The 18,663-nt window shown below is 44.6% G+C and overlaps 1 protein-coding gene across 1 annotated transcript in view; it reads right to left on the bottom strand.

The window, feature by feature from the left end:
- Positions 1–18,663, bottom strand: part of Dnah9 (dynein axonemal heavy chain 9) — a 354,060-nt gene that overhangs the window by 213,599 nt on the left and 121,798 nt on the right. Inside the window, 4 exon segments of the mRNA XM_052756894.1 lie at positions 674–884; positions 4,306–4,593; positions 7,475–7,613; positions 11,382–11,539. Of these exon segments, the coding sequence (XP_052612854.1) occupies positions 674–884; positions 4,306–4,593; positions 7,475–7,613; positions 11,382–11,539 (796 nt within the window).

The raw sequence follows: 18,663 nt of genomic DNA, 5'->3' as shown, positions 1-18,663 counted from the left end.
CAGAGCACTAATAGAGGAAAGCACCACTGAGAGGGAAATAAAAGTCAGAGATGCGGCTCAGTAACCTGTTCTGGACCTCTGATTGAAACTCTTAGAGGAGATCAGACCGTTTGGCTCTGAGGAAGTCAGACACTGAGCCATTAGGAGAGTCTGACATTTCCTCACCCAGACCACAGGGCTTGTGGGTTTGGGGTCCTCTGCATTGTATGGAAGGCAACATGAACCTACAATCCCTTCTAGGGTGGAGAGGTCATCCCCTGCATTACCAGCCACCAGGTCCAGACTCCAGTCCATAGCAGGCACCCTCTCCATCACTGCTAGGGGATGCTGGCTGGTGCCATACTTTAAGAATGAGTCATGAAACTCCCTTCCGTGCATATCCCTTGAGTCCATGCAAGGCAATGCAGCCACTCTAGTCTGTGCCGTATACCTTATCCACTTTAAGGACTGTTACAAAAGGGGCTAGAAGAGTTCTCAGGGAAGAGACATTTGCAAAGCTAGGGTTCTCCTCTCAGTCCAAAGTAGCTTTTTCCTTTCCGATGCTCCTCTAATCTTCTTTGGTATCCTGTCCCCAGCTCAGTATCCTCTCCTTTCCAGCTTACCCCTTGACCTTTGAGCCTGACAGGGGCACTATGGATAGAAAAGAATTTGTCTTAGAGACTCTCATTCTTACCATCCTTCCATTCTCGAGTGGCCGGATTGATGATGCCGAAGAGTTCATCATTTGTGACAGCTTTGGGGTTGAGGTCAGTCCACACCGGGCGACGTTTCATGACCTGATAGGTCTTGTGCAAAGACCTCAGTACCTGTGATTTGCCAGTGCCAGCACCACCCACCACGAACACGGAGTGCCTCACGGCTAGGAGCTCTTCCAGCTGGACCACCTGGGAGGAGGAAAAGCAGCTGGAGGGACAGGTTGTTGTGCACATCCAACTGTTCATTGGTGAGCAAGGCTGGTGTGTGAAGTGAGGACTGAAGTAAAAAACGGACAGTATTTATCACAAACATGATGGGATCTAAAATGCAGGAGCATCACAGTTCACTTATTCACATGTCCCTCTTTCACCCAAGTAGGCATCATTGGCTAATAGTTCTAAGTTCTAAGAAGGTACCAGGTAGGAGGGTATTCCAATATGCTTCCATAATCTGATAGGGAAGAAAGTCATGTTGGGAAATCACAGTACGAGCTGATAATGCTATAACACATGTATTTACAAAGTGCTGTGGGAATCACTGATCTTGAAGACAACAAGAATAAGAAAAGCTTTCCAGAGAAAGGGGCCTTTGAAACAGAGCTCCACAGGTGAACAGGAGTTTGTCCAGAATATGCACAGGAGGGATATTTTGGGAAAATGGAGGCAGGAGGATGACAGCTTAAATGAAGGTTTGTAGTATGATGGAATGTGATGTGGTTGGCTGGGTGGTTTGGGGGAGGATGGAGTCAGAAAACCTCATGGAGACAGTGGTTGCATCAAACTACTATACAGCCAGTTAGACACTAAATTAAGGCCCCAAACAACAAACAGACTTGTAGGTAATCAAGCTATTGTCATCCTTCTGCCCCTTTAGTAGCTACTTATAGCTTTGGAGATGAAGTCTAACTCAGATTGGCTTAAAGTCCCTTTGGCAATCTGGCCCAAACCAGACACCTCTCATATCTCATCCCTCAATGTGCACATTTCCCACAATGACATGCAGCTCCTTTCTGATGCTGGTTTCCATCTTTTTGCTTTCTCTTACAAGGTACCCTTCCTGTATCCCAGCCCTTGACAGTATTGCTACTTTTCTGTCTTACTATTTGATTGCTGGCTCACTAAAGGACACCAAGGCTTTAAAGGGGTGGGGCCTAGTGAGTGACTCTTAGGTCACTTGGGGACATGCTATCAGAAGAACTAGGGTTTCTTATGAGACTCTGTTTCTTATGTGACAAGTGTTGAAAGGAGACTCCTGCATGTGCCCACTCAGCTCTCCCTGACTTTGTACTGAGATGTTGTTTGCTTGCTTCAGAACACACTTCCACCATTGCGACCCACCATGCTGGCCCTCATCAGGGCTGAGATAGCATAGGTGTTATGCCCTTGATCTTTGAAGTCCCTGAGTCAACTGTTCTACTTCTTCTACCACCCAGCTGGAAAATTTCCTTTCTTTGCTCCCGACCCTTGAAACTCCATCAGGATGCGTCTCTGACTGACCCTGCAATCTTCACTCTCCTCAGAGCTGAGTCCTTCTAGGCTGGACACATCACTTCTCAGATGTAGGATGTTTTCCCCCAAAGAAGCTCTGTCTAAGGGTATCCCAATCCCACAATCCCCTCTAGTCTGCTGGATCTGATACTTCTGTTGTATTTTCAGAAAATTGTTGGGTTGTCCATTTCTCACTTTCTATAGTTCCATGAGCTATTTTCTTTGCCTTTAAGTAATTAAAATATGGATTTTTTAAGGGATCACAGGATTCAACAAGGGCTCCAGGAGACAGTTTTGGGGGAATTAGTTTTCAGAAGCTGAAGTGGAAAGGCAAATATAAAGTGGGGGTGGAGAGCTCTCTTCTCATACCTTTAGCAGAGAAACTCCATCTTATCAGAAGCAGCTGTGGAAGAGGGGTGGGGAAAGAAAACAGAATGCCATCCACCTGATAAAAAGACAGATAGGATTCTAGAAGGAAAAAATATGGAGAACTAGCAGGGGTTGGGGGATTAGACGCCCTGACCAGACCTCAGAGAGCCTAGAAAGACAGGACCTGCCCTGATTTTAAGGCAACATCTTTAGTTAGGAGTACTGTATGAACCTCACTGAGTTTCACTCATCTCTTTGAAGAGGGTACATCCTAGGATTAGCCATTTGAAGGGGAACATGCTCAGCCTGACATTCAGAGCCTTCTCTATCATGGCCCCAGGCCATGCAATCTTCCTGCAATCCTTTACCCCAGCTCCCATCACCTCAATGCCCTTTCCTTTGGCATCACTGGCCTTCCTGCTGTTGCCTGTACAGCCTCTATGTTTCCTGCACACACCCCTTTGTTGACCCCCTTTACCCTAAATAGAAGGTAATCTTGCCTTTCTTTACTTCAAAAGTCAGTCTGTCCATTGAACTTGGAAGGCAGGAGATGGTGAATGGGGATGGATCAATTTGCTGCAAAGGGGAAGGGCATGCTTTCCTTTCCTCTGTAAAAGGAAATTCTAGCAATAAAGACATACACCTTATTTGCAATGGAAAGGGTATGTGCCAATTTACTCTTAAATTTGTCTTTACATAATCAGGGCTTAATCTCCACCAGTGAGCATATTGTGTGTTAGAAATTCCTTTACCGTACATGCCTTCATGGGTCACACTTTCTCCCTGGTAAAATGCCTTCCTGTACTGTGCTGTAGAGGCTCATTTTCCCACCTATGAAGTGTTTCTTCTGCTTTAGGTAGTTGAGGGAATTAAATGTGAGACAGAATATAAAACCCACGTGCGAACTCTAAAGTGATGCCTATGTGTTTCACACACCTATTATTTGACAGGAAGAGTAAACTATGTCTTTGTACTCAGAAACCTTGGTTGTTCTTTGTGGCAACTGTCTTCTGATGCAAGCTAACCTTGTTCCCATGCAGTCATCCCTAGCATCTCTACATGACACACACCCTGTAACCATCACATTCTACAAAATCACATGCGAAAACAACAGACTCAGGGAAAACCAGGATTGGTGTGGACCATAAGACATGCAGAAAACTCTGTGCTCCAAGCCCTTTGAAAGTCAGCTGTGAATCTTGTCCCTAACCCGGTGGCAGCAACAGTTCATGCCTATGCGTTACCGCCTTGCCTCATTGTCAGTCTGGCTTTGTAGGCTTCAACCGGGAGCTGGGCTTCCTCGTTAGAGAGGCAGGTCCTGTTCTGTTGGAGACTATTTTAATATCAATTAGAGATCAGACCCAGATGGAACCTTCCTCATTAATCCACTGTTTGAATGTGAGGGAGATGGTTTCCCAGACTCTCCGTGTGCCCTCGCAACCTTTGGCAGCAGAGCACAAATTGGTTCTTAAGGACACTAGCAAGCTTCTCCTCCTTAATATCTTTAGCACCAAACAGTTCATTTTCCATCGATGCCAATGGCAGGGATTCCCTCTTCTCTTGTCCTCCACACTGTCATTCCACATTGTGGCCTCCCAGAAAAGAACTAGTAAGTGAATTGAGGCACCTCTTACCGGATCTAAATCTGTACCAGCTAAGATTCCATTTGGATGAAGGATGAAGTACAACTCATGGTCCAAGAAAAGAATTCAGAGACAAAAAAAAAAAGCTTGTAAGGGAAAGCCTCATGTACCTTGAGCACAAAGTTGTCTTCAGCCTGGAGCTTAAGGTCCAAGATTGCTTTCCGAACCACAGCTTCAAAGTTCAGGTCTCTCCTCCGGGGGACGTCCAGAGCAGGAAAGAGGTCGCTAATCAGACCCATGAACACCGGCATGTCATCTGTCACAATCTTGGGGATGTTGAAATCTCTCAAGGAGCGCATCAAGACTTGGTCCTCTGGTCGGTCCGGGTCTCCTCGTTTCAGGGAGCCTGCTACCACAAGGACAGACTTGATGGCCCGCAGCCCCCAGTCATAGTGATCCTAGGGGAAGATAGCACAGTTGAGGCCAAGGTTGCTTGGATGTGGAGCATCATATGCATGGGCCACACAATTACACACAGAACATGCTATAGGTCACTACTGAAGCTCAGGTGGAGGGTGAGCGACCAGGTCTCCGAACACTATGTTCCTGATCTGGCATCGCCTGTATTTTTCCAGCTATGATGGTAAAGCAGACATAGAACATCCAATGGGATGGGGCTCTGGGGGATAAACAAGAACCATTTTCAAATTGATCTGGTTGTTCCTTGTATATTCAGAGGATGGAAGGGCTATTAAGGAGAGAGCAGCTTAGCTGTTAGAGAAGGTGCATGATGAGCTTATAAGATTTTCTTTGGATGCCTCCAAACTCACTGAAAATAGTTTAAAAAAAAGTATACTCCCTGAGGCTGGGATCATAGCTTAATGGCAGAAATATTGCCTACCATAGGCAAGCTCCTAGGTTTGATTCCCAAAATATTGTAAGAGTTCCACAGTATCACCAGTAGTAGATTCTGGGGCAAATGGATCATAAAATTGACACCAGGGCTCACAGCATGGTGAGGGGAGGTGGTAGTTCAGAATACAGAGTTTGAAATTCTGCAGATCTCCGTTCAAGTCTCCACTTATCACTTGTTTCATACTAGATCAACTAAATAATTAGTTGTGATAAATGCTACAAAGGGAAAAACCCCATGTGCAATGGAGGCAAAAGATGCAGTGGCTGTACCTGGGGGCTGTGGGACCAGAGATAGTCCTGAAGGAAAGGCATTTAGACAGCATTGGAAGGAGTAGAAATCAGTTAGGCCCAGACGAGGGAGCACTATAGTCAAGGGCCAAGGAACAGGCGCCCACAGGCTCGGGATGAGAGGCTCATTTATCTCAAGGAACTCCAAGGAGACTTAGGCAGGTAGAACACAGCATGAGAACCATAGGCATGAGCTGTTGAAGAAGGTAGAGTGCAGAGCTCTACAGCCTTGAGCAGAGGGACCAGAGGTTTGTCTTGATGCTAAGAGCAGTGAGGAGGATTTGAAAACAATTACTTTAGCTGGTATCTCAAGAATGGGTGGAGGAAGCTGAATCACCAGCAGCAAAAATTATTCCAGAGGCAGGAGTAAGAGTTTAACTAAGAGACATGGGTACTTGTAACTAGAGCAGCAGCAGTGAGTACAGAGAAGCACAGGTGATCTAGTTAGTACTAGCTAGTGCTAGTTAGTGCTAGTTGGTGTTCTGCTGCTTTGATAAACACTATGATCAAAAGCAACTTGGGGAGAAAAGGTTTATTTTAGCTTACAGACTACAATTCAACATTGAGAGAAGCCAAGAGGGGAAATCGAGCAAGGATCTTGAAGCAGAAATCACTGAGAGCCACTTACTAGTCTCTTTCCAGGCACACATTGGGCTCTCTTTCTTCCATAGCTCAGGTCTATCCACCTAGGGATGGTACTGCCCACAATGACCTAGGCCCTCCTATATCAACTATCAATCAAGAAAATGCCCCACAGACATGTCCACAGGTCAGTCTGATGGAGGCAATTCCTCAATTGAGATTCTTTCTTCTCAGGAATGTCAAGATGAACCATCATCACAAGGTGACTCCAGAAAGTAGAATCAATACCACTTTGTTACTGTGGAATAATCCTTTTGTACACTGTGAATACATGTTGCTCTCATTGTTAATAAAAAGCTGATTGGCTGATGACTAGCAGGATTTTGGGGGCAGGGAGAATGTTAGGGAAAAGAAAGGCAGAGTCAGAGGAGACATCATGAGATTCAGAGTAAGCAGGATGGGAAGTACACATGTGAGGTAATGGAGCCTCAGAGCAGCACATAGATTAATAGAAATGGGTTAATTTAAGTTATAAGAGCTAGCTTAAAACAAGCCCAAGCTATCAGCTGAGCATTTATAATTAATAATAAGTCTCTGTGTGGTTATTTGGGGAGTGGCTGGTGGGACAGAAAAGTCCACCTACACTTTGTTAATGATTAGGTTCAGGAGGGAGAAGAAAGTGTCAGGGGTGAGTCTTGTTGCTCCCCCACCCCTTTAGCAAGCAGTAAATGATGGCTTCACATACTGTATCTAGAACAGGGAAGGAAGGCTCTGGTGAGAGCTGGCAGGGAAGAGCAGCTTGAACATGCTGAGTGGAGGTACTCTTTAGATGTAGGGAAAATGGTGGGGTCCACCACTGACAATATATGTTTGGACACAGAGAGAGGTTTGTGACAGAATTCTGAGCCCAGAAGTCACAGGCCTGGATGTCAGTGGTGACAGAGAATGGAGAAAGAGGACACAATGAAAAAGCGTTGAGCAAATAGGATTCCTCTTTCTTGTAAATATGTCATAGGGCAGACAGAATCCATGACAGTGAAGGTGATTTAGAAAGATGACCCCAAAGGGAGTGTGAACCTCCACTGGTAAGAGTCCTAGGAAGTTCTGTTCGTTGTCCTTGACACCAAGAAATCATCCACACAGAGTACTGACCTCACTAAGGTGCTGTTTCCCGGGTGTGCCTTCAGCAGAAGGCCTTTTAAAGTTACATTACTGGGGAAGAGTATGGAACTGTTATTCTAAATCACTTCCAGCACCCAGCCCATCTCATGTCCCTTCAGAGACCATTCCCTCCAGGGATTGTCACTTTCCATTGCCATGTTTCTCATGGGACACTTGTCTGAGAAAGGTTATTAACTATTTAAAAATAATTTGGACCTCAAAGACTTTGAAAGCGTGCTGAGTTGAAAGCTGAACACAAAGTCTTATTGAAGAACTTAGAGCTTTTATTATGGCTTCTCAGCCCAGACTCTGTAAGAAAGCTCTAGTTCATTGGTTTCGAGTTGGGCCACAGCGTGGTGGGTGCTTGGTCCTCGGCCTCCAGAGAGATCCTACCTGTTTGGAGAGAAGTTCTTTGCACAGCTGGTAAAGGGTGATGAACTTTCTGGCCAGCAATCGGGCTTCAATGAATCCTTCTGCTACCAGCATAATCTCACAGATCAGCTCAAAGTCTGGAACTACCATTGCGCAAGGCCTGGAGGCAGAGAGCCAGAGGCTGAGAAACTGACTTGAAGGGGAGACTGCAGGACAATGGAGACTGGCTGCGATCACACAAAGAGCTGCCTTCCAGGCCGAAGGTTCACAGAAGGACTGTTGTAATCATTGCATCTCACACTTCTAAATCTGAGATGGTTAACTAAGGATAAAGGGAGTGAGCCTCCTACCCAAAGTGGTGAGTAATATCAGCAGGAGGGGGCTGAGTTGGAGCTACTGGAATCAGAGCATTCCCCTGCTCCATCTTCTCAAGGTGGGGATGTCCTCTGGATATCCATGGTTTATTTTGCACTCATTTGTATAAAAAATTATTTAAGTTTCCAATGCTAAGTACCAGGTAGGAACCAATCAGCACCATCTTGACACAGGATAGCATACACAAAAAAAGCAGATCTGAGATTTTCATCTCTATGTGAGAATTTACTGTGGTTTTCCTCTCTCTGGAAATATAAATGATTTGTTAAAATTTTATTTATTTGGTATGTTATGGGAACTTATTGTTGTTAAATTATGTGTGTATGTGTGTGTGTGTGTGTGTGTGTGTGTGTGTGTGTATGTGTGTGCCAAAAGATAAACTTGAATGTTGTTCCTCAGAAGCCACCCAGCTTGTTGAGACAATGCCTCTCACTGGCTTGCAACTCATTGATTCAGGTAGGCCAGCTGGCCAGCAAACCCCAGAAAGATACCTGTGTCCTTCTCCCCCTCACAGGAATGACAAGAGCTAGACACCACACCCAGCTTTGAAAAACTAGACTGAACACACATCCTTGTGTTTGCCTGGCAAGCACTTTACCGGCTGAGCTATTTGCCCAGCCTGTTACGTCTCTTTAATTGCATTTTCCCTGTATTGATAACATTTATTTTTCAAAATAATTCAAGTACATATTGTCCTCTGAAATGTTTTATACTGCACTCAGAATCGAAGGAGCCACCAAATATTTAAATTCTCGAAATTATTTGGCAGTCTGAACATGAGGATATCAACAGAATTTAATGCGGCTGTGAAAAATGATGCTGCAGAAGGAAGATTAGTAAGTGGCATGGGAAAATATTAATTAATGAAAGCAGTATATTAAACAATATGGCCAGTTCCCAGCTTTGAAAAATGAATGCTAACACAGTATGGGAAGAAATATGTCAAGTGGTTACAGGGTTGCCTCTAGGTAACAGGACTGGACTGCGATGAGCCCAGACTCTTGGTTCAAACTCCAGCTCTGCTGTTTACTAACCAGGGACTCCAACTGTCATCTCACAGTACATGGAGGAATCAAATAGTATCTATGTGTCACAGGGCCTTTGTGAGAATTAAGTGTAGAATAGATGTTCATCTTAATGCTTTAAAAATATCTTTCTCAGGACTGGAGAGATGGGTCTGGTGCTTAAGATCCCTTGCTATTCTGACAAAGGACTTGGGTTTGGTTCCAAGCTCCCACATGGCCACAAACAACCACCTGTCACTGTAGTCCCAGAAGATAAAATGTCCTTTTCTGGCCTCCATGAGTAGCAAGCATGCATGTGGTACACATACATATGTGCAAGCAAACTCATACACCTCAAATAAAAATAGATAACTCAAAAATATCGTTCTTATTCTTTCCCAACTTTCTTTTATGAGTATAGTATACACTGCCAGAGTCTAAATGATTGTATACCCCTAAAATTTTTATGGAAAGACCTAGTGTGATGGGATTGGGAGGTGGAAGTCATGAGAATGAGGCCTCGGGAAGAGGATGAAGTCCGAGAGTAAGCTTGCTGGCTCCCTGCCACAGAAGAATATACCATGAGGTAACCATCCCTTGCAACTTGGAAGGGAGCCATCCCAGAACTTGACCATCTGGCCCTCTGACCTTGGACGTCTGGCTTCAAGCATCCTGAGAAGTGTCCATTGTTTAGATGAGCTAGTCAATAGCAGTTTGCTATCGCACATGGCCCAGACTAAGATTACTTTAAATTTAGGAAGAAAACAAGAGGAACAATTCCTACCTGGGTGATAGCCTGCCTGTGTCTGTCGCACATACCTTACCTAATACTCTGGGTAAACGGTCAACACTGCAGTCAGTGTTCTGCTCATGTTTCAGTGGTTTTTGGTTCAAGTAGGAGTTGCTTGAGTGAGGACACACCAACATTCATATGACACAGAGAGTTGCTACCACAGGAGTGACTTTGAAGTCAGAGGCTGGGCCAGATGTGTCCTACAGTCCCAGCACTCAGGAGGCTGAGGCAAACAGGATCCCCGCTGCACAGTGGGGACCCTTTTTTAAAATCAAGGCAGTAAGCAAACAAAAAATTAAAACCCCAAGTCCAGGAGAGACTAGGACAGCCAGGGGCTGCCTGGCAGCCTGACGGGCTATCACAGTGTTGACTCCACCTCTCCTGGAGAGGGCACTGCAACCCAGCTGCCAAACGAGACAGATAATATTGTCACACTTCCCACTATCTCTCCTAGGAAAAAGTTTAATAAGCAGGGGATGCAAAAGCAGGAAACATCCTTCAGGTTTCTCCTTGTTGGGCCAACTTCTCTTGTCTGAAAAAAGATTGCAAACTCTAACTCTTGCTAGGAAAGACGTTTGTGTTTCCTTATAAAATATATACCTAAAGATCTAAAAACATTGCCATACGCAAGGGTGGCAAGGGTGAAATAAAAGAGGTGTTTCTACGTGTCTTTACCAGGATGTAATTTGACACTGAGCTTTTTAGAAAGTAATTTGGCAATGTGTATCAAAAGCCTTAAAAATGTTCCTGCTCGTTAACTCCATAATTCCGCTCTGGGAAGTGAGCCAAACAAAATAATCATGCATACAGAGAAAAGATTTATATACAAAAAAATGTACATTACAGAATTATGTATGAATTTATTTTAAATGCTAGAAATACTTGTAATATTCAGCCATGAGGGGCTAGTTAATTACACCGTGGACCATGTACTTGATAGAAAAATATGTAGCCATGGAATGAGATTTATTAAAAATACCCAATAGGAGAAAATATTTATGATAGGCTAGGGGATAAAAAATAAATAATGAATTTGTACACAAGTCACAAATGTACATTGCAAGTACATAAAATAAAATTAATCTATATATATGTAACTGAATGATCCACAGTTGAGCCAAGAATGATTTTACTGCCGGGCAGTGGTGGCTCATGCCTTTAATCCCAGCACTCGGGAAGCAGATCTCTGTGAGTTCGAGGCCAGCCTGGTCTATAAAGTGAGTTCCAGGAAAGGCGCAAAACTACACAGAGAAACCCTGTCTCGAAAAACCAAAAAAACTAAAAAAAAAAAAAAAAAAAAAAAGAATGATTTTACTGATGCTGCCATTATAGTAAAAGTAGATCTTTAAAAATCTGCTTTTTAAATTGTAAAGCATTTATACATTTTATGAAATCTATCATACATATATTTTGATCATGTTTTCCCCTCCCCTAACACAACAGAACTGACACACACATGAACTCATAGAGACAATTGGCAGTATACACAAGACCTCACAAGTTCAAGCCAGGCTGGGTTCCAGCCTAGACAGACTGGACTAGACACAGGGTCCCGCCCACAACCAAGAGGCTGTTTACGACTGACACCTGATGGCAAAGAGAAGTCAATTTTCTCCAATAGAGTGTCCATGAGTAAAAAAAAAATCTATTCTCTAAATGTTGTGATTTTTCTCTGATATATAAACTAGACTTTAAGCAGGAAAACACAAGAAACTCCTCTTTGCAAGTCCGTGTGTGGAGACATACTGCTACTCACCTGAAGAGGGCCTTGAGGTTCTCTGGCAGTTCTGTGCGGCCAGCATAGCCAGGGTTCATGGTGATGAAGATGCCCACAGAAGGATCCAGGCTAATCTCCTCCCCAAGGAAGCTGAACCTCTGCTTCCTGTCTCTGATGGCATCCTGGATGCTTTTCACCTGGTGGAGGATCAGAGGAAAAGGACTCCCAGCATTCCAGTGGTGGGCAGTAGCTAAAGCTGGAAATCCAGACAGAACACAGGAAATTGTCCTGTGGTCCCCTGCACTGAAGGACAGGCAATGGTGCCTGCATCCTGGAGCTTTTGCTGACGGGTGCTAAATATGGCTGTCCTACTTGGATGGGAGTGGTCAGGTGATTTTTTCATTTGGTATCTGGGTTCCTTGTAGTGGCACATAAAATAGTGCTAGTGCTAGTGTGTGTGTGTGTGTGTGTGTGTGTGTGTGTGTGTGTGTGTGTGTGTGTGTGAGAGAGAGAGAGAGAGAGAGAGAGAGAGAGAGAGAGAGAGAGAGAGAGAGAAGTGCGGGGTGCTGGGATCAAATCCATTGCACATGCCAATGCTGTGCCCTGGGCCTTATTCCTAGCCCTGAGTATTTTTTATGCACAGAAAGCCATTCAAATCTCATCAAGATAGATGGAGGAAACACTTCAACCCATTGCCTCTACTTCACTATGATAAAACAGAAGCTCAGAGAGGTGAAGTCGTTTGCCCACAGTCATAGAGCCCCTCTCTTAAGCAGCAGGATTTGAATCCATGCCTGGGGATTCTTGAGCATGTGCTGTTGGCCACCGCACCATGGGGAGAATGCCAGCACCTGACCCCCCCCCCCCCACCATCTTGTTCTAAGGATAATGAAATCCACACAGAAAAACAACAACAACAAAACACCCCCCCCCAAACAAACCAGCAGCATTCATGGAACTTTTGAATATGAGCATTGTTCCCGCAGCTGTGTTTATTGTCTCAGCTCAAACCCCCCTCCCCAATCTCTCCCCAGATTGCATGTCCAGAGTGACATTACCAGCAGGTGGAATCTGAATGATGCTTCCCTCACAGTTTGGAGAATCCAGACTATGAGAAGGGGTGGCATGTGCCAGAATGGCACAGGAAAGCTAAGGTTTGAAAAGGGTCATTTTCAAGGAGATTCCACTTCCCAAATGCCTCTGATGAAGCCAGAGGACTATATTAGCTGAAGCGTTGTTAAAGGGCTGATAACCCCAAATCTTCAGGTGAGCTGAGCAACAGGCTTTGCAGGTTAGGACCAGGGCCACTCCTGATAAACAGGCCAGCATGGACCCTGTTGGTATTTACAGCTTTGAGGCTTCAGGGGAACTGACCTGTAGATGGAAATGTCTATCTCCAAAGTTTCAGTTTCTGCCCTATAAAACCCCCAAGCCTCCCTCGCCTCCCCCCCCACCCCCTCCCAGCCCCATATTTCAGCACACAGCCAGACTGCTGCCTTTCATTGTTCTGATTAAAGGTCAACCTCCTTCTGTAGATGTTGGTCTCCTCTTTTTATTATTTCCAGGTCACCTCCATCAACCCTGATCTAACTAGTGTAAACTGGTCGGAGCTCCATTCTGGGTTAACACTTACAGAAGTGAGAAAGCGGACAGAAATGGAGCTCAACTGTATATGGTTTTCACACTCTGCTTTGAAATACGTGCAAAAATGATCAGCTAGAGTATAGAAGAAGACAAAAAGCACACACCAGCAGGCTGGCTTTGCTCAGCCAGGCCCCACAATGTCTCTGGAAATCTATAGCCTCATGTGGTTCTTGGAAGCAAAACCTGAAGTTGGAACCAGGGTAGGGTTTTAAATGAGCCTAGATTATGTCTGTCAAGTATGGCGGCTAGAAAAGCCAAGGGTAGCCCAGTTCTGCCAAGGGCTATGGAGGGGTAGGGCGCACGTGTGTGTGTGTGTGTGTGTGTGTGTGTGTGTGTGTGTGTGTGTGTGTGTGTATGTGTATGTGTGTGTGTGTGTGAAGGTGGGAGAGAAGGGGAAGGGGACAATATTGTCAGGATATGTGACAGTTCTGCAACTAGAATTCTGCTCTTCTGCAGCAAAGTTCTAATGACTGAATGTATTTGAGCTCACAGCAATTAGAGAGAACCTGAGACTTCTCTCTACGTGCAGAATACCAATGCCATCCAGGCAGAGCCAGCCTCCAGCACCCTGCATGCTGGCCACCCAGGCAGAACTCTGCTGATTCATGCCAGGCTCACAGCTCAGCCCGGCTCTGCCTTGCTACCCTCTCTATCTGCAAGTTAGGTGGCATGTGAAAGCTCTTTGCATCCTTCCTTCCTTCCCAGTCCCTAAATCTGTAAAATATACAGAGCACTTCCTTGGCTAGGGACAGGGAGGCAAGTTTAATTAGCATTTACAAGATGTTGTGCTACCTTTGGGCAAAGGCCAAAGCTAGAGCCTAGGACCCTCCTGCTGTTTGTTCTGACTCAGCACTCTCTGCCCAAACACTGAAGCCCAGAAAGCCCACACTCAGCAGGAATTTATGACGTACTTTGGATTGGAGGCATCTGTGCTTTTGTGTAAAATTCTGTAGGGGGGCTCTTGAGGGAAATAACTGAGCAGGCTGGGGGATGTGGGGGACACTGGAGCCTCGATGCTGTCAGGTGTTTCTCCTAGCCTGCTTTGTGCCAAACAGGACACCACTGGCTCTGACTCCCTTACTGCAGCAACTGAGATTCTTGGGAGAAACCACAGGGATGTGATGGTAATCAGGATCCAGGGGCCTGGATAAAGACCATAGGGTTGGGGATGCCAAAGAGGAATAGAGATACACAGAAAAGGTGAGGATTCAATGCAAGTCTTGCTAGGTGGAGGCCAACAACTCAACTCCACACACACATAACTAAAGTTGCATCACTTCTGGAGATTTTAAAGCCATCAGGAATAATGAATAATAATAAAACATATCTAATATTTTTGAAGCATTTGACCAGTACCAAGCACTATTCTGAACATTCTGCAGAAAGCTTCCCATCAGTTCTATGGAGACTGAGATGGGTGGTCTTAGACCCTAATTTTCTAGAGGTGGAAGTGAGGCAGAAGGTGGTTAAGAAACCATTCTCTTTATAAGTTACCTTCAGGGGAAACTAAGGGAGAGACAAATAGAAGCTGTACTGTTTTTGAAACTTTCATATTAACCTAAAATTGGCTCAAAGTAAAAAGATAACAGAAAAAAAAAGTGCGGGTGAAAATGAACATTTGCCACGTGGGGCAGGTCAAGTCTTAAAACCAAACAGGAAACAAAGCACGTGTATTCAGTCACTTCTCCCAGAAGGGGCATGACGCTGGTTGAGCATGGCCTCATCCGACTCAGTGTGACATCAGTTAACTGATAAAATGTCCTGACATATTCTGAGAACTTGCTAGGCAGTGTGGTTGTTATATGCCCACCACAATGAGTCACTCCTAGGAAGCCAAGGTATCACTTAGGTGATTGATGGTTGCTGCAAGGTTTACTTGTGTTTATGTATATGTCCTTTGTTTCACTCTGAAAAGAATGTTTATTATACATCAGAAACATTTCCTACACAATGAGAAAAGAAGTCCCCATTGCCCATTAAAGAAGCAGAAAGGTAAAGCTTTGAAGATGCCTGGTTCTCACCCAGGATCATTTTCACCCATTCCCCATGGGTGTATTTGACATCCAGAGACATTCTCGAAGCATGGAGAGAAGGGTGCTGTAGGCACCAAGTAGGTTGATATTCTACATCGCACAGGATAAACCTTTGCAACAAACCTTTCCTATCCTGGAAGCTGGCACTCTCAGATGGTTCTGTCCTGTGTCCTTCCACTCAGGCCTTGAATCTGCCATAGTGGACGACATATGCAAATGGCCCTATCTTTTTGCAGGTGATACAATTTACGGAGGTCACAGGCTAGCCCAATCTGTGCAAATGTTCTCAGTTTTTTTCTCCCCACTCCTTAACTCTTTCCAGTCTAGGGATGTGGCCCATTCTCCGTTCATTCTTTTATGACACCTTTGCCCAGATTCCATGTTATCACTGTCTGGATTCCACAGTAATGGTAGGCTGGAGCCTGTGGCCTTCAGAAGTACAACCCAATCACCACTTTGTGCATTTTGTCACAGTTCTGAGTTCTTTTAGAGTCAGCTCCTCTACAGAGGGTGCAACTTGGGACATTCTCTTGGCTCTGAGACTGGAGCATTTGTTCCTTGCCTGGAGTCCTTGGAACCACATCGTAAGTCCCTTGTTAATACATCTTCTGACTGTTATTTATTTGTTTTGTTGGGACAGAGTCTCACTATGTTGTTTAGGCTGGCCTCAAACTCACAGTCTTAGCTGGGATTTTAGGTGTTTGTTGCCATGCCTGGCTTGGCATGCTGCTCAGCCGCTTCATATCTCAGTCCAGGCCCTGTCAGTGCCTGTACCACAAGTAGTGGGGACACCAAAGAATATGGGAGGAAGGCAGGGGCTATAGGTTCAAGGTAATGTGTTTTTACCTTGGTGGGATATTTCCCAAGGCTCAGATAATCCAAGGTCTAGAGCGATGACTGAGCCAGCAAGGAGGAGATTCTGAAAAGAAGAATTAAGTGGTATAATGCTTTTTAAAAATAGAGGGTAATTTCTCTTGCAATTGCCACACTGAGGATTTTCCCCAATGGGTATGCAATTCTGTTTGACCAACCTGACAGAGACATTGAAAATATCCAGCAATATAAACACTGGAGCCTAATCACTTCTACAGAAGTTCCTGGGATGAGAAGCACAGAAGGGTGTGGAGAGGAGAGGGAGGGGATGGCAGCAGAGGACTGTCAGCAGCTGGTGCAGCTTCCAAACCAATATGCCAGCCAGGATTACTGTGTGAATAATTAAGCACAATTTTCTCCTTGGATGCTTATATGATTTTAAATGTTACCAGCTCCAGTTCTGCCTGAACTGTTGTCAGACCGCTTCCTCCTGACTGTCTTGTATTGGTGTGTCCCTAGACCAGAATGTGGCAGCATCAGAGAATTCCAAGTTGAACTTATTTTACTCAACTCTAGGAACAAAAGGGGAGAAGTCCTGTCTTGACCTTTCCAAATAAGGGCCTTCCATTTTCTGACTCCCGAGCAGTGGACAACAGCTGATGGGCACCCTCTCAACAGCTAGTAAATGGTTAGAGTTGGTAAGATAACCTGGGGATGGTTCAGCTAGGATAAGTGAGGGTGTAGGTAGTACAGACCTGTGCAAGGCAGGTATGGACCTTTACCCATGTCCCATGGGTCACACTATCTACTTCCTCCTATTTCCTGTTTTGTTAAAATGACAAGGATAGCAATCATCCCTACTACCACCACCACCTCCATCACTACTACCATTGTAATCACATGCCCTCCTCCTCATCATCATCATCATTGCCATAGTTATCATCTCTACCATCATCCTCATCATCACTACCATTATAATCATTATGCCCTCCTCCTCATCATTGCCATAGTCATCATCACCACCATTGTAACCATTATGCCCTCCTCCTCCTCATCATCATTGCCATAGTCATCATCATCACCACCATCCTCATCATCACTACCATTGTAACCATTATGCCCTCATCATCATCATTGCCATAGTCATCATCATCACCACCATCCTCATCATCACTACCATTGTAACCATTATGCCCTCATCATCATTATTGTCATAGTCATCATCATCACCACCCTCATCATCACTACCATTGTAATCACATGCCCCCTTAATTGTCACCTCTATCACCATTGCCATAGTAATCATTATCACTATACCACCCTTGCCATCATCACTACCATTGTAACCATTATGACCTCATAATCACCTCCACCACCATCATCATCACCACCATCACCTTCAACATCATTATCACCACTGTTATAACTACCATCATCACCTCCATCCTCCTCCTCATCACTATTATTACCTCCATAAACTCCACTACCTTCATTATCATTTCCGCCACTACCATCACTTGCCTCATTGCTGGCACTACCACTAAAACATCATCACCTTCATCATCACCACCACCATTACCATTAGCATCACCAGCGCCATGCTCATCCTCATTATGGATACCACTGTCATCATCATCATCAATCATCATTACCATTAGCATCAACACTAACACTACTTCCAAAATCATTACCAATTTCATCATTATCTTCATCACTACCATCACAAACACCATCACCATCACTACCACTACCATTGCATTATCATCAGTTACACCCATCATCACTATCATTACCATGGCCATCACTCTGACATTTGAATACCTATGATCTATAGGTCCTTGATTTAAATGTTTTAGACATCAACTCATTGAAAAAAAATGTTGTAATGAAAGAATTGTGACTAGCTCAATGATCTCTCTGTGGAACATGCTGAGAGAAATGCCTTGGGACACAGAGGAAGATAGTGTACGGCAAGTCCCTAGCACAAACCATCTCCCTGAGACACCCATCAATGGAATTATGTATAATTAATGGTTCTAGACTTCAGTGGAATCAGGAACAGCAATGCCTGGCTGGTGAGGACAGGAGATGTCCTCTAATACCGTGGCAAGTAGCCAGAGGAGGGGCACAGAAATCACAAATGTGGAGATCAGAGGAAGACATACAGGGAAGTGGAAATAGGACAGTGGGCAAGGGGATCAGAAGACAGATACCTGCAGTAGGAGAGATAGGAAGAGAAGCTTCCATGGAGCAATGGAAGGAAATGAAACCATTTTCAGTGCGCACTGTGGGGGGTTGGGGGTGGGGGTTGGGTGGAGGAAGACAGCTTCTCCCCAGATTATCACAGCCACTCATGGGCTGGAACCAGTGTTCTGAGAAGGGTTTGTTTATTCTACATCCTCAGGAAGGGATCTGTCCCCACAGTTCACAGAGAGATTCTATGGCACTATGGTTCCAGATTGTGATGTGACCACCCAAGTGTGGAAACAGCCAGAAGACATGTGCAATTTCTGCTATGGTGTGGTCAAGGTTTCAATTCATCTCCAGGGGTTCATATATTGAATTAAATCCTCATTATGAGACACCAAGAGGGTGAGAACTTGATCCAGCTATAGTGTCTAGAGATTAAACTTTTGGGAGGTAGCTATGTATAGACAAGGTCATCAGGTAGGGCTCATGGTTGAATCTTGTGGTTTAACAGCAAGAAGTCATTGCCAGATGTGTATCTTTGAAAGTCTAGGAGTGTGGGTCAAAAAAACATTTTCTTTATATGGAGTCCAACTTCAGGTCCACAGAAAAAGACTAATATAATACTACAAAAATATAAGCAT

Source organism: Peromyscus californicus, unplaced genomic scaffold (genome assembly GCF_007827085.1).
Source record: "Peromyscus californicus insignis strain IS unplaced genomic scaffold, ASM782708v3 Scaffold_3__1_contigs__length_106647218, whole genome shotgun sequence".
Taxonomy (NCBI): domain Eukaryota; kingdom Metazoa; phylum Chordata; class Mammalia; order Rodentia; family Cricetidae; genus Peromyscus; species Peromyscus californicus.
This window is presented reverse-complemented; position numbering and strand designations above follow the sequence as displayed.